The sequence below is a fragment of the Corvus kubaryi genome, unplaced genomic scaffold (genome assembly GCF_017639235.1).
Source record: "Corvus kubaryi isolate FWS band 111438036 unplaced genomic scaffold, C.kubaryi_AGA036_p1.0 37398, whole genome shotgun sequence".
NCBI lineage: Eukaryota > Metazoa > Chordata > Aves > Passeriformes > Corvidae > Corvus > Corvus kubaryi.
Genome location: NW_024581137.1, coordinates 29,814,795 through 29,838,196, shown reverse-complemented (window position 1 = coordinate 29,838,196; position 23,402 = coordinate 29,814,795). Strand labels below are relative to the sequence as shown.

The window sequence follows — 23,402 nt, the reverse complement described above, 5'->3', positions numbered from 1 at the left end:
GTAAATGCTTGGTGATATGAACTAGAATTTTTCAGATCAAAGTTATGGATGAAGAGGAAGGAGATACAAAATAAAAAAGCTTTTGCATGTCTCAGAGTGAATGTCCTCTTCTTCAGAAATAAAAGCCAAAAAAAAGCAGTGAGAAGTGGCAAGTGTCTGAGGCAGGGAGAACAGAGCAACCAAAGTATGACCCTTCTCTGGTGGAGAGACAGGAAAAGTTGCTGTATCCTCAGAAATTGCCAAGCACTAATTGGAAACTGTACATGTCTTTGGAAGTCTCTCTTTGGATGGCACCTAGAACAGCACTGTGGAGATGATGAGACTTTGGTGTCACATAGAAACACAGATTTGATTACACCAAAAGCTCCATGGCAACCAGAAAATCTTTGTTCTGCAGCCTACATTAATTATCAAGGTGAGCTCAACTAAAGTTGACTCTCCTATGCCACTGATTACAATAGGTAACATCTCACTTCCTCTCTCTTTGCTTTTTGGTATAGTTTTGGGGTGTTGGGGTTTTTTGTTTATAATGCCACTACCTTCTATCCTTTTCATTTCTTTCTTCTTTAGAGGACCATCGAGCCATTTTTTTTTTCCAGCTAGGTCATCTGAAAAGCTGAAGAAAAAAAGACTAACTAGAAAATCTTCTACCTAACTGATTGAAGACAAAGTAATACAGATTCCAGATTTTGCATGAAGTGGGTTAGTTTCAGTATACAATTCTAATTCATTCAACTTTGCAGTTATGAAAAGTATTTCTAGGGCCACACTCTGCATTCTCTTTTCTGAGGAACAGTCTACCCAAGGAATACTAATTAGAATGCTTGAGGAGTAAGGTACGCAAGGCTGGCAGAGTCTGAGCTTTTATTTACTTTCTGTTATCTCTGTCCAAATGTTCAAAGCAATATGGGTGGTGACTGATTCACTAGTTAAATTCAAAACAGCATGTGTGTACAAAAGGCTGCCAAGTTTCTCATGTATACTGCTATTTGTGAGAAGCTATGCACAGACAAAAAACAATCAGCCAGTTTCTTAATTTCATTTTATATCTTTATTCCCATTGTAAGTACTAACAATCACCCAAAAACCCATTTTAATTTGGTTTGGATACACAATAGCATTAATCACTGTCCAGTTTCTTTCTTTTTTTTTTTTAACTGCAGTTTTAGTATTTTGTGATCTGTTTTAGTAGTTCTGTTGTTGGTGTATTTTCTTCCAGCAAAATGGATTTTTCAGTGTTTGTCGAGTATTTTAAAAGATTGCTAAAGATTAAAAAGCCATAATGCAATGATTAACAGTACATTAATAAAGCTTATTATCTTCCATTTAGGATTAGTACTAAGTATATTGGATGACTTATTTTTTGTTGTGCATTGTCTGTTCTCTTTTCAAAATAAATCCATAAACAACTATAATTTTTCTTTTTATTACAGCAGTTCATTGAAGTATCATTTTTAATAGGATTGAAATCCTCTTAGGAGAATGAGTTAAGTAAAACAACCCTAAAAAATAAAAGCTCTGTTTAAGCAAATGATGTCATGCACAAATCAATTTTAATGCAGTATCACAATGTACAAATTAGAGTGGATAGAAAACATGAAGGATTTTCGAAATTCACCTTCTTATTATTTGGGGAAAACACACCACAGATTGCATTTTAGTCTTCAAGCAAACAAGAAAAACAAAATAAAGTCAAAGAGACATCTTTCATCATGTCTCTTAAAAGCCTATGGGACAAATTCCTTCATCAAATTTATTAATGTAAAAGCACATTCAGAAAACTTATTTGTGAGAGCTGTCCTGTTAAATTATGAATAGCAGTAATAAATTCTTTAGTTCTTCACTTATTTGCGTACTCTGCATATGAACAGACATGAATATATGTATTAATAAAATATGCCTATTGTGTAGCCATACACAGAGCTAATATGAATGCTGATGTTGTACAATGTCAGAAAAGGACAAATTATTAATCAAAGTAGAGAGAAGAAAGAAGCAAAGAAGAAAGCAGATGATGCACAAGAACTTTGTTAGTTATCTTTGCATGACTTGTGTGTGGAAGAAAATGTCTGCTTTGGATATAGAACTGCCAGCTAACAACTCTCTTTTATTCTGCAATGAAGGAAGTTTGGGACCAAGACCAGCTTCTAAAAGCGATTTAAACCAGAGATATAAATAGTCATGTGAAGGGAAGGAGGAAGGGGACCAAGCATAGAGGTTGTTATCCTAAGTTTTGTGTGAGCACCAGAGGGTGGAACATAGTGGGAGTAAGGGGAGGAATGCTGTTTTTAGAGGGAAACTTGCTGAACTGACAGTGACAGGCTGAATCAGGGATTCGCTGGACACTTCTGGTGGGGATACTTCTCCAAGACCTTTTTCCAGCCATAGCAAGTATGTAAGTCATTAACCTAGCCCCTTCACAAATTGCAGGAGAGATGGAATTCCTGGGTCTGATGCATAGGGAAAGGCATAGGTTTTCAGGGACTCTGTTTGTATTGCTCTTAGTGATACTCCACATACTAATCATTCACCATTTCATCTTCCTGTCTCAACTGTCCACACCTCACTATCAATGTCGTGTATCTTCAAATTCATAATGCTTGGTCTCCTTACTACTACTTACTACATACATCTGCTAACCAACAAGAGATGAGAATCGTATTCTGATACATGAATTAACAGACTCTTCCTATTTCAGTGGAGCTACAGGAGCTCTGAATGATGGCACAGGGGCACTGGAAGAAGTGTAGCACCAAGAAGGCTACAGCCAGAGTATACTGCATCTGGAAAACTGGGGTGGTAGCACCTTGTCGTATCCATGCATATCTTTTCTTTGATTTGAAGTTACCTTCATTCCACAGAGAACAGGTACCTGACCTTTCCAACTCTTCCTGCAATATACATTTCTCTTGATGCCAGGAAAGCTACACTCTGTAATGAACTCTATATTCACTAATAAGTATTACAGCAGCAATTTTTAAATAATTTCACATAAAGTAGATGAGCTGTGCTTTAGGATTAATTTATCAGAAATAAAATTTAATTCATGAAGTCCCAGAGTACAATACACACATGGTTAAATTCTGCATGAATGCTTTGGTGTCCTCTGTGCACCTTTTTAAATGATGAGTACCTTAAAAAATATTTCAGTATCATTCCTCATAGTATATACCCAGTGTATCTCAGAATTATTTGTATTTCCTTTTACATTTTATACATAACATTATACTTGTATTTTAAATATCAAAAATATGCTGTTAAAGGATCTTAATAATAAATGGCATAAATCCAGAGTTTTCAAGAAAGAATAAAATGGCTTAAGACCTTTGGTGAACAGATGATGAAAAACTAACATTTCCAAAAGCCATGATTTATGGTCTTATGCTACCAACAGCTGGCCAATCAGCTCCGGGTTTCTGTCCTTTATTAATGCCATGATAAGAGCAGCAGCAGAATTTACTGTCTCCTGAAGCAGCAAAGGGTCCTGGAATGAAAAGAAAAAAAAAAAGAGGGAGTAGGGAAAACAATATATTTACAAGAGCGGAAAAAGTAAATATTTAAAATCAATTTTCAAGTATGCCAAATTACCATATGATTGTTGAAGAAACAAAGCTCTTTATTAGAAGAAGAACTTCTAAAACTTTTATTTTAAGAAACCATAATTTCATAGTAGTAACCATTTTCTCCAATCTCCTTGATGCAAAACTGCTAGAATGGTATGTACTCAGAGACCACCAAAAAACTTGATTCTATCACTGGCTTCCTAAATGAATTTTAAAATCTAAAAGGCAGCAGAAATTCTGGGGTTGAAAACAGAACAAAATACAGGATTTAATCAAGTAGCATTGTTAAAGACCTGCAACTTTAAGCACCTACTGAATCCCATCTGTAGTCTACCAACTACTAAAACTCACAAGGGAATTTAAGCACTGGGATTTCAATGGTTTAGGCTGATTTTTGTATCGAATAACTTCAAAAAGTAGTCTGGTTTTGATAGGCAAGTATAGAAACCAACACAGGAAACAGCAATAAAATGAGACATTGATTCTGTGCTTCTAATTGAGCACTTCAGCTCACATTTGAAAGAGCCTTTTGTCTAATTACCAAGTTTTTTTAATTGTATGGACTACACAAGGCTGGCCTCTTGCTACCAGTAAGATTTCCATTTGCGCACTGGGAAAATAGCAATAGGTGTAGTCAGGCATGGAGACATCCCAGGAGAGAGAAATAGGAGAGAACAATTTCTGGGATGCAATGGAGAAAAAGAAAGGTCTACAAAACTCTAGGGTGGGGAGAATCTACAAAGAGAAATCAAGAGCTGTTCTCCATAGCCATGATGGATAAAACAATAGGTTTTATCCATTCATTTATTCCATGATGGAAGCAATAGGTAAGGACTAGTATACAACGGAACAGATTATTGGACAGATCAAGGAAACTCATCATGAGGGTCCCATAACATGAGATTCACATCCATATAAAATGGGATATAGATAGAGCTTCCTGCATGGGGTAGGAGGATGGAGCAGTTTGATTCCACATCTTTTTACTCCTTTTTTTAAGATGCTACATGAAGAAAGAATTTGTAGAGAACACTTAAGAAACTTGGACTAATGGACAAAGAAGAAACTGTTTCCACAACTTATACAAAAATACAGTATCAAAACTTGCTTTTTGATAAATAAGGCAACTGCTGAAGGGACCTACCTACTCAGCTAGCACAGAGGGGAGCTGGAGACTAAGAAGTTGCAGTTGAAGGAAAAACTGAAAGGGAAAAGGTGTCCCTGGCACATTCTCAATATAGAAACAGGTCCAGAGGAGAGCCACAAAAAATTATGAGGGCTGGAGCACCTCTCCTATGAAGAAGGACTGAAAGGGTTGGGTTTGTTCTGCTTGAAGAAGGGAATGCGTGGGGTGACCTTACTGCAGCCTTTCAGCACTTAAAGAGGACCTACAAGAAAGATGGGGTCAGACCTTTTAGTAAGGTCAGTAGTGACAGGACAAGGGGTACGGTTTAAACTAAAATAGAGTCAATTCCGACTAGATATAGAAAATAAGGTTTTTATGATGGGCAGGTAAAACAAAAGAGCAGGTTTTTCAGAGAGGTCGTGGATGCCACATCCCTTGAAACATTCAAGGTCAGGTTGGACAGGGCACTGAGCAACCTGATCTGGTTGAAGATGTCCCTGCTTACTGCAGGGTTGTTGGAGTAGGCAACGAATCTTTAAAGGACCCTTCCAAACCAAACTGTTGTATGATTCTATGATAATGCTCTTATTAGCTTTGCCACTTATGTAAATGAAATTAAACATGCCAGAGAGGTAATTGGATCAAATTACAAATAGCTAGTTTATAACGGATTTTTTTATCATCCCTGAAAAAATTATTTTTGTATTTGACTAGAATTTTGTCCTAAATATCATCAACTAAATAAATTACAATTTGTAACCTTGGAAAAGATTACACTCCTCACAAATTCATGTTATATACTCCAATATGCAGTAAAATTATTTATTAGAGTTCTAAAAAAATGTGGTAGAATAAAAATGTACATAACATGTGTCTTGCTGTTCACTGAGTGATACCTTCTATCAGTCAAGCAAGAAGTGTGGAAGTCTACTGAGGTCCTGCTCCTTCAGGACCTTTTGTCATGGACCAAGGGTGCAAACTCAGAATCCACTGCTCTGGTTCAGCAGGGCGTTCACTCCCTCATTTCCCATGGGTATAAACTGCTGGATAAAGTACAAGGAGAGCGGAAGTCATTCACACACCCACTCAGATGGCAAACACTGCAGTTGCTTTCAAAATCAAGCAACACATTTCTGGCTATTCAGAAATGCCAAATCTCCTTGTGCCCTTCGTCACTTTTTGTTCAGTTTATCTCAAGAAGCACTTCACAATTACAGATACTCTCTTCCAAATGGGCTTCCAGCCATATCCGAAGTTGGCTGGAACTGTACAGTATTTTTTTTTCAATTTCACAAAAAGAAATAAAATACACCTGGCCAGGAATGCTCTTAATGTTTCTCCCAATAAATCTTTCCACATCCTCTGTTGGTTACTGTCGGTACACATTCCTTTGCAGTAATAAATTATTCAAGTTTTTGAACATAAAAGGAAGTAAGAGAAAGAAATTTAACTTTCACAGGAGAGATTGAAAGTGACACCATAAGATTTCTTTAGACTGAAAAAAGCCTTTTCTAAAGCTAAACCTAAGGCTTTAGTGCTAATTTCCATGTTCTATAGGAAAGACATGCAAAGAATTATGAGTAATATTTGTAAGGCAGGCAATGTGGCAGAGTAATTTGTACAGAAACCTGCACGCAGAAGTGGTCTAAAACCCATTGAAACTGACTGCTGAACTGAAATTGGTTCAAAACCAGAAACATAGTAAGTAAGCAGCACAAATTAGAACTGCAAGATTTACAGTTACTTCACTTCTAATAATCCGATTATTAATATTACCATTATAACTCTTCAGGAAACCTACTGGCACCTGTGTAGGACTGGTCACTGTAAGTCTGTTTTTTGGAAATAACCAGAAGTGTTTTTCTTTAAGGCAATATACATCATCTTTTAGGATAACAAATGCAATAGAAAATATATTCTTATTCTAAGTACAATTACAGTTGATGGTTTAACTACCTCATGAAGTATACACTGAGGATTTCAATAAGGCAATCTTTTAAAGTATTTATCATAGGGGTTACTAATTTTAGATTTATGCTGATCCTCCTTCCCAGTAACATTATCCCATTCTGATCTCAGGGTCACCGATTCACTGAAGGGTGTCCAGCACCTGGGCCCAGGAGACAGCCTCTGAGCACAGGAGAAATCAGTGCCTCAGAGGTCAAATATGTGCTGACTTTAACTTGCTTTACCCTCACAGGCACAGTCTTACTGGAAGGAGGTAGTAAATAACACGATGAGCTGCACTCCTCCAGGAATTTCAATTTGTATCTTTCTGAGAATCAAAACTCTCTTGTGATACAAATCATTATTGTAGTATCTGATGGTCATTGCCTGTGCATAATTTAAAACTCCTGTTGATAATTTCTATTCACTATCACAACCCCCTCCCCCCCAAAAAATAACAAACCAGAAAAAGAAATTTTAGCAACTGAAAGGTAACACATTGTTCACAGCATAGGCATAACACTGACTGATGTGACCACTACATTATATCTTAGGTATTCTTTCTCTCTTCCAAATCCTGCTAGGACTTTATTTCATTTTAGGCCATTAGTCTGCCTGTAAGCAGATATTTTCAATGTAATTTGAACATCAGCAGTTTTTCTAAAGAATATTAAAAAGAAATAAAATGACAGAATTCAACAATAACCCAGGAAAGGAAAAAAATCTTGTGAGTCTTTATTAATTTAAAGTCAAACAAACAAGTGAACACTTCAAGTCCCCTCGCTATACCCTTAAAACACCCATGGTTTTGACACTGCAATGTTATTTCTGGCAACAATGCTGATTACAGCTGATAGTGCCTATAGGGAAGCTTCAATAAGGATGCCAGGACAAACTTAATCTACCACACCTAACTCCATTGCACATACAGGCCTCCAAACTTCTTTTATATTCAATGGCATAGCACTAAATCTTTCAAAAATCTCATTATTAGTTGCAGGAAGTCAAATAATCAAGCAGAACCATGTCTTCACATGTTTAATTGCCTGATGTGTTTGCCTATATTGTAACCGCACTAAAACCCCGGATGTCAGAACAGGAGGATCAATACAAATCCTCCTGCAGCCCACAGGAGCTCTCACACGTTGCTGCTCAGTGCTGCAAATTCCAAGCACAGAACATCCTTTGGCATGACAGTCAGTGGGTGCACAGCCCAGCACACACTGGACGGATCAAACAGGAATAGTTCTTTTCCTCATTAAAAAAATCCTTTAAAAAGACTGTGACCTTTAAAGAAGACTTGGAGGCAGTAATGACTTTAATGGATTAATAACTGGAAGTTCCACATGATCAACTGGTGTGCCACGAACTCCCCCCAAACCATTGTGATATTCACTGTCTATTAATTTCATCCAGTTGATTTAAATGATTCTCCTGTAAAAAGAAAAACCAATCCCCCCAAACATTTCTTGGCCATTAACAAATAGAATTTTTTATTGTTTGAACAGATTATTAACTACATTTATAAGCTAAAACCAAAACTTTTACCACTTTATATTTATGTACTTTGGAAAAGAAAGTACTCGGAAACACTGCCAACGCTATAAGCCATAAATCCACATAACAGCACTTTGATTCCAAAATAAAATATCCACTTTGTCTGTTATTAAATAGTAAAAATACTCCAACATAACCATATTGTGTGATGCCTGTAACTCATACTCAGAATTTATTTGATGTAGAGTTGTGACTGTAGGAGTTCTCTGGTCTGCAGACTTAGACTGGGAATGGCTACAGGGACAGAGTTAAAGTTGTATTTGGAATATGCAATCTGATATTTTACAAATGTGCATTTATTTAAGAAACTGTGAGGATATCTGAATATTTACTGACATTTCCCTTACAATTCATTTCCTTGCTTCAATCTGTTTAGGATTTATTTTTTTCCCCAACTGGAACTTCACATAAATGCATTTCAATTTACATATGTACTAGTTCAGTTTAAGAGTAGCTTGAAAAACACACCTACCCTTTTTAGGTCAAAAAAAGAAAGCCTCTGCATGTGTTACCTCTGTCTTGTAGTGCCGAAAGAATAAAACTGCTGTGTTCCCTTATTTGCACTCTGTCAAGCTGTAATATTACTTGACATTACATTTAATAAAGATTTTTAAAAGTAACAGAATTGTACAGTCCTGATTAAATGGCTGACAGAAAGCCTGAAAACGGGATTTAGAGACACTGCTAAACTTAGGCAATATCAGTATTAACATGGTTATGTTTGTATCAGGAACAGAAAGAGGGCTGGAGCATGCGCTGGCATGCCGGCATGCTCCTGCCCTTGCTGTTCCATTGTAAGCCTGCTCCCTGGCACAGTTTTGGCTCCTGACAGCTAACATGTTTCCAGACAATGGCTGGGCATGGTTCAGGGGACAGCACAGGCTAAGGAATGCTCTCAAGGGACAGGCTGAATGTGGCCACCCTCTTTTGGGAAGCAAGAACATAGCCATATGTAGATGAGGCATGCTGTGCCTTTTAGCCCTAGGACAAGAGAACCACCCCTGGCCTGTTTTACTTACCACTATGGATACAGCCTAGTACCACTGGGAAGTGACACTTGAGCCTTTCTCTCCCTACCAGATGCATCAAGAATACATAGAACCACAATCAAAGAGTGCCCCCCACACTGAGGCACAAATCCCATGTTGCTACCACATAAGCACAGTCAATAAAAAAATAAAGATTAACTACTCTGTGGACACCTTTCCCACCAAAACAGAGGAGAGAGAGATGAACCACACTAGAAGACATTAATTGTGCTGTACTGCACATTCCTGCCACCTTATGGAAAAAGGCTGGAGCCAGCAGAAGGAACTCATGCCCACTGCTCCTTTTCACAGGGTGGATATTGGTGCACACCAGGTACACCAGGAGACGGGGAAGAAGAGAAAAGTGCTGAAACAGTCTCTGTTCTGGCAAGCATCTTGCAAAAGACTATATCAGCAGTACAAGAGGAGCTGCTGGTAATTTAAAACTCCACTGAATGCTGCAATTTATACAAAGGCTATACCAGGTCTCTCCAAAATGCACCTAACATCATATACTGAGTGTTTTAATTTGCACTCAGAGAAACTGAGTGGAGAATCTAGCCTCAAAAACCTCAATACTTGAAATTTTCTTCTTCAATTAATACTTTTAACTCAAATAGTTGTTCTGAAGATGGACTGAGGTTCTTCCACTAGCAGAAATCAATGATCTAACATGGTTTCATGTTTAATCACACCATGAGGAATTCATCAGTAGGTTCACAAAGAAGCATTTTTTCCCCCTCAAGGTATGTACTGGCATGCATCAACATATTAAAGCAACCTCCATTTCAGTAATAGTACAAATTAATCTGAAGTCTCCTTACTTCTTAAAATTCTTCCACATCACATTTTTTAATCCATGTGCCAAAGGATCTATTGATAAGTGTCATCTCATACATAATATCAATGCAACAATTTATCTCAATAAGAAGCTAGCTATGCAGATCATTCTAAAAGATAAGAAAAGTATTTCTCTGAATATTTTTAGGTTTCCTTTCAAGTAATACATAAGTAATTAAGGTAGCACTTGAGTTCAGATAGGTAGCTGGGCTCAAAATTACTCGAGCAGGTTCACAATTGAACCTCTGTACACATAGCCTTCCTTTCTGAACTAAGAAAATGCAATCAATTTTTCATTAGTGGATACTCCTCAAAATATAATTTTGAAATCTATATATTGAGGATGCAACGAGGATTAAAAAAAGGTGATGTGGCACTGGAAGAACCACGCTGTCACAGTGCTAATGTAGTTTAGCAGACCAATTAATTAGTGAATTCTGATAGATGTGAGTTAATTCCCTGCAGTTAAATGGTCATACATTCATGCTAATCAACCCAAACCTGGATAAATTGTGTATAAATACATGAAACTGTACTGTAACTCTCTCTTGTACTTTTGATCAGCCATGCTTCTTATAGTTTATACAAAGAAAATGGAGAGCCATCAACATTTAAAATGACTGTGTGAATACACTGAGAAGAAACAAATATTTTAAATCTTCTGGAGACTGTGAGGATTAAGTCTCTAGTGCTTTTGCTTTTATCTTTTCATGTAAGATTCTGTCTTGGGGTGACTTTATGATGTTGTATCCCTTTTCACTGCTCTATGCCCAGAAATTAATTTTGTGCCTTTCTGTGCCTTAAAAGTGAGCCCGAGAGGGGGGAGAGAGAAAAAACCGAGCGAACTTTTCAAAGCAGTTGTTCAAAGATACAGATACACTCCTCTCTTTCTGCAGTAGCAAGAGCAGAGGAAGCACCCTTCTTGCTTTTCAGCCAGCTTTCAGCTCCTTTTCTCCGGAGGGAGACAAAGAGTTGAACTTTGTTTTCCTGGGACTTTGGTTTTTCCCTTCTTCTCTTCTGGACTGTTTCAACATCAGAACACATTGGGAGAATTTTCCACCAAGGCCCCGGAAGTGGGCTCACGACCCAGCTCCGAGGAGGAGGAGAGACACTACTCCTACAGAAGGACTCTGAAATCTTCCCAGGTTTCTTTCCACAGTGAGAGGTTTTATTATTTAGCATTGTTATCCTTTTGCTGTCTGTTTGTTAAATAAATAGGTTTTTTATCTCTTTCACTTTCCTCCGAGGAAAATTTTTTTTTTTCCCGAACCTGGTGGGGGAGGGATCGTTGTAACCTGCCTTCTATGAGAGGATATTTTCCTCCAAATTTGTTCAAACCAGCACAGATTCACAGATTTAAACCCAAAGGTAAATGTCACTCTTTTGTTAAAAAAAGTCCAACAAAACAGCACGAACGAACAAACAAACAAAAACTCAAATAGGATTCTGCTCTCTAGCATGATAAGAATAGACAGATTCACCCTAAATCAGCAGATTTAAAACAGCTCTATTATCTACATGTTCTACAGCATGTAGGTGACCAGGGTTCAGTTCCCTTCTTCAGTTCTCCAAATCTTTTTTTCCCCCTGTAAAAAACACTGTTAGCATGATCATGCCGAATGATCAATAAAAATTCTTGGACCAAAAAAATTCTCTGAAGAGTTTGTTATGAAGAACACTTTCAGCACATTCAATCACTGCAGCTTACACAAGGGTTTTCATTCAGCACTTACCACTATCTGATTGAAGCTCTTGGCAAGAGTGAGTGTGCCAGCAGTGACATCCTAATGCCTGTCAACCATCTTGCCCTCTAAGTTGCTCCAAAAGCTACCTAACGCTTGAGCTAGCAGCCAGTTCTGCCACCTGTATGGGACTGGTACAAAAGTACTGGCAGAAATAGGCCATTTAACAGATGTGGTCACCTGCAAAACTATATTATGTGTTTGAGGTGGTCTCTTAATACAGTATGTTACCAAATAATTCTGCAGTATGAAATGTATTCATGTTAATGTATGTTACTGTGCTACCTAGAGGCTCTATGAGGTATCACTCTGGTAACCTTGTAAAAAAGACCATAAGAGTTTTTAAGGGGAAGGAAAAAATTATTCTTGTCATCAATACAGGAAAACTGAAATGCTCCCGAGGCACAGAAACTTTGCTTTCTGCTCTGACAACCTACACTCTGCGACCTGCTGAAAATCTAAGATTTGTCTGAAGTCGACTGAAGCTGTAGCAAGTCATTCCTCTGTTTTCAGAAAGTTGTGGATCAATCTGATAGCACTAATAAATTCAAGTGGAAGTGGGATTTAAGCCTTCCACATAGCAGCAGCATATAGAATCACAGAATTACAGACTATCCCGAGTTGGAAGGGCCCCAAGGAGATCACTGAAGTCCCAACTCCTAGGCCTGCACAGAACAGCCCCAAAAATAACCCCATGTGCCTGAGAACATTTTCCAAACACTTGAGCTCTGCCAGGCTTGGTGCTATGACCACTTCCCTGAGGAGCCTGTTCCAAGTGCCCAACCACCCTCTGGGTGAAGAACCTTTTTCCTGATACCCAACTTAAAGCTCCCCCGACACAGCTTCAGGCCATTTCCTTGGGTCCTGTCACTGGTCACCAGAGAGAAGAGATCAGTGCCTGCCCCTGTGCTTCCCCTTGTGAAGAAGTTATGACAGCATTTCCCTCAGTGTGTTTGTGTGGTGGATTCTCTGCTGTCTGTTCCACTGTGAGAGTCTATGAATACTTTGATAGGCTGCAGCATTAAGTTTTGCAGCTAGCCAGGAATACAGAGCAGACCCACCACACACACAGACGCAGAAAAAATGGGTTAAGAGGTGTTGGCCTCCTACAAAACATAACACCCCAATCATGCAAATCATTTACAGACTGCTGCAGTTCTCCAGGCACCAAGCAAAGACAGAGCAGCTACGGATCTGTATGACTGCATTTGACACGTGGGGCTAGCTAGTAGCAGCACAAAAGCAGTTCAGCACAGTTTAGCTGGTTTTCTCCAATTGTAAACAGAGAAATGCAGCACTTTCAAACGCTGTTTCACTTGATGACTGGTGTTTTAGCCCTAGCTGGCAATAAGAAGGAAGACAAAAATGAGTATGCAGAGAAGACAGAGAGAAGTGATGGGGGAGCAGATCAGAAGGGGGAAAAGGAAAAAACACAGAGTTAAAAGTTTAGGTACACAACTATCTCAACCCTGAAAATATAAAAAATACACCACTTCTAAACATCTGGTAAGATTGTATCAATGTCAGAGGCTCTGTCCGATAGGTAAACTACATCATATACTGCAGGTGAAATAAATAACTTTAAAAAATATCTTCAAAGAAGCACATAGGACATTTCTACCCAGTGAGATCTGGGGTCATCAGTGTAATTGTATTATGAAAGAAAAAAATAAATAACAAAAAAATTACAAAAACTACCCAATGGGGACAGAGAAAACAATACAGCACTTCTTCAGTAAACTTGTACCACAAGCAAAAAATACATATCTGTGGTATATTTAACACAGTAGATTTCAATATTAGAGGGGTTTTTTTCTATACCATATTACATTGACAGATGTAATTTGACATTAGATTGGTTGTGTCACTTCTCAAGAAAAAAAATGAACACAGTAGTTCACAAACATCTAAGCTGCTAATAAGTACAAGACATGAAATGCTTTAGCTATCCCAGGTTACAGAATTTTGCATACAAATGTGCTGCAGCAGTTTCATATTCATTGTGACATACAATTTGTGATTGTGACTACCAGTGTTATATAAAAAGATTGGGCAACTTTAAATTAGTGACTGTAACAAAATGGTAAGGTTTTTGGAAAGAATGAGTGATGCATTTGAATCTCCTGGGGGGTGCTAAAAATAAATGCAGAGGAAATGTGAGCATTTTTTTCCTTTTTTCAAGTCTAAAGCACATTTTTTTCCCTTCTCTATGTGCTAACTTCATATGTAATATTAAGCATAATAGACATCCAGATCTCCAAAATAAGAAGAGGTATGTGTCCATTCATTTAAATGGACACATGCCAACATTCAGTCATTAAAATCTTCATTATACAACTCCTACAGACCGTGAATAATCTGAAATACAAGCACACGGCTGCAGTAACTAATTGATTGGAAACATTCCTTTTGAATACAGATAATTTATTTGAGATGGTTCCGAGGAACAACTGTATGGCCTTCCAAAAAACAAAATAAAAAATTCTCCTTTGGGGAAAGAAGAAAACAAAACCCAAGAGATACTGAGGGACAAAGTATGCATAGACATGTGCTGGGCTATTGTGCACATCCAGCCTTGTGGCTTCCAAAGTTTTAGGATGATAAAATCAGTTCAGTGGGGTAAAGGCCACATTCCAATCCTGATTACAGAAATACAAACCAAAGTAATGACAGTACTACAAGCCTGGTTATTTTGCAGTTGCAGAGACTGAATTTCAACTTTAAACTGTATTTTGCTACAGGAGATCTAATATGTAACTGGTTTTAAACTGTTCTCTCAAAATTTCAAAAGCAGCTTTAAAGTGATTCAAATGTCACTGTTTTGGGCAGTGAGACACAGTGAGAGGGAGTGGCTGTCCAGAAGCTCATTGTTAGTCATCTGATATCGCAGATTTCCCTAATTTGATACTCTTAATTGAATCTAGCTAGTTGCATGCAAAGTGGCTCTCAAGCTGCATCATCTCATCATTCTGTGAGGAGGGACTGATTGCTGAATAAATCATAAAAACTTCATGTGTAAGTTACACACTGAAGTTTGAAAACATCCTTGAATCACATCTGAATGTCCATCCTACGGCTTTCATCTTATCACTCAGACCGCATCTCTGTGATAATAAGGCATAGTTTATGTCCATCTCTGTCTTTTCCTGTCTACAACTGAGGCTCTACAGCCTACTGGAATGCAAAAATATAAATTCCTTGCAATTCAAGACTTTCATGTAGGACCAAGCTAGTTTACATTTAACAAAAGAACTCAAACCAAACCAAAAAAAAAACCAAACAAAAAACCCCAACAACAAAAAAACCCCAACACAGACTGATGAAAAAGCATCCAGAAATGAGACAAAAGGTTACAAGGACATGAGGTGACATCTCTCCTTGGAGAGTAAAAGGAGAGGAGTCAGCAGGGGTAAAACAAGTTACAACAGAATTTAGTAATAAGATTTATTCCCTTTGTCTCTCACACCAATATTAGGTTTTAACACATCAATTTCACAGTAATTCTGATTTTTCTCAACATTCTTTTGCATAAAACACAAACTTGTTCCCAGCTCCAAAGCAGTCTTCACACAGTGAATGTAATAAGTAGAAAATGAACTTAAACTTCTTGCAAGCCTGAATAATTCCATGAGCAAAGTACCTCTAAGCACAGGTATGCTCAAACACACTCAAAACTTCTGCAAATGGAGATAGTGCATGTGCACTCTATTTTTTCCCTTCAGGTATTTTGCCTGCACAATGTTTACCTACTCCCTTTAAGACTGGACAGTTTATCTGAACAGCACTCTTGGACATGAACTGAATGAATGCCTACTCAGTAGGTACAAGGAAATAATAATAATAATTTCTGAAAATGTTGATCCAAACTCTCAATTTCTCTATTCTTTATTTCTTTGTCATCCTTAGTCCATAGTCTAAAGTCAATGTATCTGTCCTTCTTAAAGTTTTCAGCTAAGCAATGGTGGGAGCATATGAATTTTGAATAATTAATCCTAGAGGAATTAAAATCTGGTGTGACCAGAGGTTCAGAAAGCAGCAGTGAACAGTCTGCACCTAATCCAACAGGCGGGGCAGGAAAGTATAAAAACACACTAGGAAACCGTGTGGCAAAGTGCTCTGTTTTCACTGAGTAGCCAAGAGGAATGGCAAGCACCGTATCTTCCCATGGAAGTGTGGATGGGAGTAAGGCTATTTGCTCTCTACAACTCCCTGAGAGGAGGCTGTAGCCAGGTAGGGGTTGGACTCTTCTCCCAGACAACTAGGTACAGGACAAAGAGGAAATGGCCTCAAGTTGCATTAGGGGAGGTTCAGGTTGAATATTAAGAAAACTTTTTTCACTGACACAATGGTTAAGAGTTAGAACAGGCTATCCAGGGAAGTGGTAGAGTCAGCATCCCTGGAAGTGTTCAAAAAATTAGTAGACATGGCACTTTGCAATATGATTTAGTGGGCACAGTGATATTCTGTCAAAGGTTGGGCTTGATCTTGGAGGTCTTTTCCAACCTTAATGCTCCTGCTGTGATGGCTGTTCTGAGTCTGACCCCTCACCTAATCATCCCTCCACTGTTAAATCAAATGGAGGAATCTCTCCTACCACTAGCTACTGATTAAACTATGGCATAGCTGGAGGGTAAATAACCAGTTTCCAAAAAATCACTTTGAGTAAAGCCCAGTGGTAGGAGGGCAGACAAGAGCACATAACTTGCCTTGTAGCAAAACCATGGCAAACAGATAAAGCAGCTAAAGCATTCCTCAGGGTTCACCAGTAAATCCTTATCCTTAAACTCAAAATGTATTATCCTTATAGTTGTAAGAGGACAGATGTGATTGCTTTTAGATACTAGTTTTCTCTTAGGCTATGAGGGTCCAGCTACACCACAAAGATAGAGCTCACAGATGTTCTCTTACATAAAAATCAGGGTTTGCCAAGACAGGCTTCTCTCTCTTTCTGCCAACAAGTATCTGCCCAAATCATGTAACACAATAGCCTGTCTATATACAAACAAAGGCACTCAAAATGAAAATATATCCAAGTGATAAAACTCTCGTAAAATAAAAAAAAAATGGTGCTCTTAGACTAAAGGCTATTTTAAAGCTTTAAAAAGAAACAGAAAGAAATAGAATAAAAAAAGAATAAAAAAAGGAATGAGATCTGCTTTAGCAGATGGATTAATTTTACTCTATAATTAAGATATTTTATTAAAAATAAGGCATATGAAATATTTTGTTAGCTATGAACACATCTGGTTTTTTGAGACTAGCATTCAGTGTTAAGACTATTCCTCAGGTATAACAGAATATTCTGTTATGCATCTTGAGTTGCATAACAGAAGAGACTATGTTTTACAGCCTTTAACACTTTCAACTAAATTGTTACCAAAGTTCCCTTTAAAAAATCCTAAAACCATCTTGTGCCTACTTGCAACTTAAAATATGTCTGTGACTGGCTGCACAGGTAAGTTTGGTTCTCCCTAGTACCTTCTGTAATAGGCATTTGATTAAGAAACCATTTATGGCCATTTCCAAGGGCATGATTAAACATGATATGTAAGAGTTTGTCACATCACTCAGTCCTCACTTTAAAATTTGAGTTATCCAAAGCTAACTGAAATCCACGGGCTGAACAAGTGACCAATGTTATTTTCACGGTGATGGTTGGCACTAGTATTTTTCAGAAGAAAATGGATTGCCATTTTTCCAAAATAGTAAGGTAGAAAAAGTGACATTGTAGACTGTCTTGTAGACAGCCTGCATGTGAAATGGCTTTGGCTCTCACCTTTCCCTATAAAAATTGAACATCCATCTATATTACTGTTGTCAATATTTAGAAGTGATGCAAGAATCATGATAATCATGATACTTGTATAACTCACTTGCAAAATGTCTAAAGTTTTTTTAAAATATGCTAATTTTGAACAACATTTAAAACAAACTGAAGAATAGTCTAGAGAATTTAAGAAAATTGTTGGATTATTCTCTGAATATAACAGTCAAAAATGAAAGCAAGCAAAACACTAAGTGGCTTCCACTCTCATAGCAACAATTTGACAGCATCCAACCAGTACAGATCCTGGATGTAATACTGCCTAGGAATTTTAAATTGATTTTAAAAAGTCAATTTTTTTTTTTTCTAGAAACTGTATTATAATAACAACATTTATGTTTAAGGGAAATGTAGTAGCTTAATTTTGTGGAGTCCTGGTCTTGGTATACACAGCTACCAAGGAAAGAATACTCATGAAATGGTCAGTTAGTCAGGTGGGAACACTGGATGGCACAGATATGAATCCCAGCACTCACCATGTGAGCTCAGTTATGAGACCCTACAGAGCTATTATGTCATAGATTTGTTTGGTAAAAAAGGAAAGGAATATAGCTCTGTTTAAGCCTTATCCAGAACTAAAAACCAGTTCTTCTGTTCAAATAACTTACGTGTTAGTTTCAACTAGAAAGCACAACTTTTACTCTTTCTCTGACTTTGACTCACTTTTTTTTTTTCCTTCCAGCTTCAGTATTTGCTTCCAAGTTCACAGCTGCATTTAGAAGTGCATGTATCTTTTTACATGGGCACTGATTTCACATTGTTCATCTCCTCAGCCTGTATCGATTAGATGAATGTGTGGTTTGGCTTTTCATGGATATGCTTTAAAAGTTTCCTCCGGACAAAAGAAGTAATCTCTGACTCCATTTCCACTAATTTCTCTCTTCATTCAATATCTCTTTTGTCTTCAGCAAACTGTATTCCCTTGTGCCTGCTCTTGGCCTCAGCTTTTACCCTGCATGTTCTGCTTCCATAAATCTGCTGCCTATTCAGTCAGCAGAATTATGTCTGCAGCAGTACAGACATGACACAGCCTCGTCTCTTGACACTCCCAGTTGTCCTCAGTCACGATGTCCCCTTCACAATAACTACTGAGATTATCTTTCCATTATTTACTTGAAGCTTACCTGGTAAGAACTTCTGCATTAACTTTTGCTGCTTAATACCCTTTTATATGCTCAAAATGAGATTCCATTCTCCCAGTCAAGCAAATCTAACAGCTATACATTGCCTTCACGGTCCATTAGGAGAAGAGTCTGTCTTGTGCTTGAGATTGTCTGTGGACTTGTTCCAGCCCAAAGATAAGACGTAAAAATCCTTTCTCAGTTACCGCTTTTTGATTATTTCCCACTGGTTTCTGCAAACCCTTTCCTATAACCAGATCAGATACTAGCAGAAAGGATTTCCTGAATTGTTTAGCCTAACCCTCATCTGAAAAAATATTCTTGTGTTCATGCCCCAGAGATTTTACTCTTCTTATAACATTAATGGTGCAGGACATATTTGTACAGTATATAAACTAGACAATATTATGGAAAACATGTAGTAGAGAAAAACCTCCTGTCTTCCACTTCCCCGAAATTTTTGAATTTTTTTTTTCAAAGCTTTGCTCTCTTACCAATATCCTGGAAAATATAAGCAACGAGTTCCAAAATCTACACTTTCATGACACAGGTCTCGCTTCTATAGAGAGAGTCATAAAGTCCAAACTCACTATTGACATCTTTTATACTTGCAATATATATGCCAAGAGTATTATTCCTACTGACAGTACATTATCTGACTTATTTTTCCTTTAAAATTTTTCAATTTTTCCAATATAGTTTTATAGGATTCTATCACTAGAATGGAAATTTGAAGTGTCAATTTTAATTTTTGTGTATTTCTTTATGACCAATCTCAAAGCCTTGTGAGTATACACTAGACTTAATTTGTTCAAACAGAATCAAAAACAAAAAATGCCATTGTATAAAATGGTAATAAACATCGGTTAGGGGCAATATAATTTTGTAATGACATTTAAAATGATTAATCAGGAAATCTTTAAACATCAACCTAAATATCAGAAAAAACATATTTTCACATTCAGAGCTATTTATAAAATAAACGGTAATTATGCAAAAAATCATCTTTCCCAAAACTTTTCTAAATTCATTCCATGTCATAAGGATGCATTTAGGGAAGTAATATATTTTAAAAGCATTGTATATGAATCCTTGTTTCTGCAACCACCATCATATTAAGTAAATAAATCACAGAATCATCAAGGCTGGAAGAGACCTTCAAGACCAGCAAGTCCAACCAGCAACCCAGCACCACCATAATCACCCCTAAGCCGTATCTCCCAAGTGCCACATCCAGACATCTCTTGAACACTTCCAGAGACACTGATTCCACCATCTCCCTGGGCAACTTATCCAATGCCTGACCACTCTTTCAGTGAAACATTTTCTTTTCTAATATTCAATATGTGGCAACCAAACATATTCTGCCGTCAGTAAATATCAGGAGCTCTAAAGCCAAAGCAGGCAGTAGAAACAATCCTCTATTGTGCTTAACTGATAATGTTCTGAGAAAGCTGCCATGGACCCCAGACAATTCTCTGGGTCCTTGTGTTGGCCACTGTGATGTTATATTCTGCTTTGACTTTAGTATGTGCTTAAAGGACCCAATACTGTATTTACACAATAGATAATACATAAACTGTAATGAGTTATGACAAGCATTGTATTTCAAGACAATTATAATTTGTCTCTAGTAGATTTATAAGGCATGAGACTAAATACCTATTGAGTTTTACCACCCAAGAAGTACTGTTTTGGACTAAAATGCCTGGATTATATTACTGATATAAAACAGAAAATAAACTTCAAAATAAGGAAAACGAGCAATAGACTGATTTGTGAATGATGTCATTGCACACCAGCTCCAGGACATTAATTTTATCAAATAGCCTGAAGCTGTTTATAACAGCAATTGCTATCAGTTAATTTTCAATTTCTTAAAGTGTTAGGCAAAGAGAAATACAGTTCAGATTAAAAGAACTAGAAAAGTCTCATAAGTGGCATTACAAAGAGAACTATTGCATGATTGTGAGATTCTGCCAGCACCCACTGTTTACAATGTTTAATCACTAGTATGATCTGATTTGATGACTTAGAACCTGAAAATTAGATTTTTTGAAGTTCAGATTTACAGAATAGTGCTCATTCATGACCAAACAGTCAAAATTCAAGAAGGTTAGTTGCATGCATTCATTAAAAATGACAGTCTATGAATCCATGTATTTCAGTCAGGTAATTCAAACTGCTGTGTCACTTGCAATTGCATTTAATGTTTGTTACTTGTGGAATCTTCTAAAGTTTATTTTTGAATCAGTTCCTTCTCTTGAAAGAACTGCAAAAACACAAAAAGCATCACAAATCACCAGAACAGATTAGTTAGCTACTGCCCAGGTTGCCAGTCCCACCTTATGTAGAGACACACATCCAAGATTCAACATCAACAGATCATCAAGACTTGGTTTCATCTATTTCACTGGATGAAACCAAGTCCCAGCAGAGGCTGTTGGCAATAACAAACTCACTTAGCCTTACAGTGGGTAGATACGTACTTTCTGACATCACACATTGTGTACTTCAGGTGCAATAACTGAGAATGGCTTCTGGCCAGTGCATTGCAAGCTTCTGGTGGCATCCCAAGAACAGCAGCTTTCTTGGAAGGCTGTGAATATGTCTGATATGAATTGCTCATTTGTCACAAGTATATCCACAGTGTACTTAATCTAGGATTCTAAATCTTACTGGTTTTAAGACAAAGCATTATTGACAAGTATCTGTACCTCCAAAGTATTTTAAAATAGTCTTGATAAAACATGTAAAATGCATACCTTTGTTTCTACTATAAAAAATTTCAACTACATCTTCAAATACCAGCCATCAGAAGGAGAAATCAGCATGAATAATGTGTTCATCTGAAGTGCATTTTGTTCACCACTTCTGCTACCTGTCTATTGTTTTCTCTCCTTGGCAAATTCTGCTTTTCAACTGTGGCTTCAGACATCACATGAAAAGCAAAGAACAAAAACCAGAAGGTAGAACACTATTGTGAAGCTTAAATGAGCAAACTATAGAATACAATTACATAAATAAAAGTAAAAGTAAGAATTGGATTCTAAAGGCAACATTAAAAAAAGTGAGAAATCTGGCTTGTATACAGGTCAGAGGTACTCTTTCATATTTTACTTAATGTGAAAGGTTCTGAAAGTAACAGTGAACTAGAGCCTTCTGGGATACATGTATTAACAGCGACTGAATGACAGCAGAATTTACCAATAAGGATAATATAACGTGCATGTGATTATTCATAAAACAGGTTAATAGATCAATTGATTTATAGTAAGAATAAAGTCAACTTTGGAATACAGATCACCTTTATTTCATAAGAATTCTTTTCTTAATTTTTATTCCATGCCCAAGAACAGAATAGTTTGCAATAGTATTTAGGAGAGAAGGCGAACAACTGGACAGTTAAAGGATTAACACTGAGTTGATACAACTCATAAATAATCCCTAACAAATCTATGTAATAATTTGATCTGACATATACGGAAAATGCTTTAAAAGAAAGGTTTTTTAAAATATCCTTCTGTACAACATAAGCAGTTCTGAGTGCTGATAGGGATGAAGGAGCAATGTAGCACCAAAAGCTTTCTTCAAAATCAGACAACCAGATTGACACAATCCACAAGAAAGTCAGAATTACAAAACCAGGCAATGGGAGAACAGCTCTTAACATAGTTACTAAAATTCACGGCTACATTAGATGACAGAATCCAAAAATATACCAGACTTAGACACAGATTCACAGAAAAACTTCACGGTTTTCAATAGATCTTGGACAGAAAAAGGTGCATGAGTCCAGAAGTACAATTTTCCAAATCCAAGGACACCTGTGATTCATGTAGTTCATGTGTTTGACACTATGATCCTGATATACTCTGCTTTTAGAAGAGACAAACTGCTAAACATGGAATGGCTAAACCTAAAATCTACTCAAACTCTGTATACTAAGTTGTCTGACTTACTCCACTCTAACCTTACCTGCAGTAAAGTGGATGGCTAAATCAGGAAGCTTTTTCCCGTCATGCCCCTTTAAAGATATAAGAGAACTTCTCCTTTCTTATAAAGTGATTCAGATCAGGAGCCTGACACCCACAACTTATTTAGATATCATACCTGGACGTAATAATCAAATAATCCACAATATCAAAAGAAATTATTTTCTCTTTTTAATATTTCATAGAGAATTTTGTATTTGTTAGAAAACCTCATATAGCAGAGAAAAATTCTTGTGTGGAAGAGGGGCACTTAAAAAAAATATTTTCTAAAGGCACATATAACCTGATATACACATATAAGCAGCAAAACACCAAACTAAGTCGCACAGATTCTTATTTTTCATAAACGCTGCACTTTGTCTGTTGTGATAACAGGTAACTTATGAAATTACTACTTGAATAGTCACTGAAAATAAAAGCTGCATATTGCAAAAAATGTTTTTTCATCATAAAAATACATGTAATTCTGTGCCTGCATTAGTTGTCACTCATGAAGAGAAAATTACAATAGAACTTGATAGATTTAAATTGCTACAAATAATACCTAAGAAGAGGTTGGAGTTTGTTTAAATTGTACTTCAGAGCAGTTGCTATAGCTCCTCATTAAAACAGGCTTGTTGTATTTTCTGCCTGCCTTTCTCTTGCAGGTTTATTTCCAA

At 37.1% G+C, this 23,402-nt stretch overlaps 1 protein-coding gene across 4 annotated transcripts in view; it reads right to left on the bottom strand.

Annotated features, from left to right (window-relative positions):
• Positions 1-1,156: 1,156 nt before the first annotated feature.
• CRPPA (CDP-L-ribitol pyrophosphorylase A) overlaps positions 1,157-23,402 on the bottom strand; it is a 111,349-nt gene continuing 89,103 nt past the window's right edge. For all 4 annotated transcript variants that reach the window (XM_042043539.1, XM_042043541.1, XM_042043538.1 and 1 more), the window contains one exon: positions 1,157-3,484. In XM_042043539.1, coding sequence (XP_041899473.1) covers positions 3,380-3,484 — 105 coding nt within the window. In that variant the 3' untranslated portion in view covers positions 1,157-3,379. The remainder of the gene's footprint in view (positions 3,485-23,402) is intronic.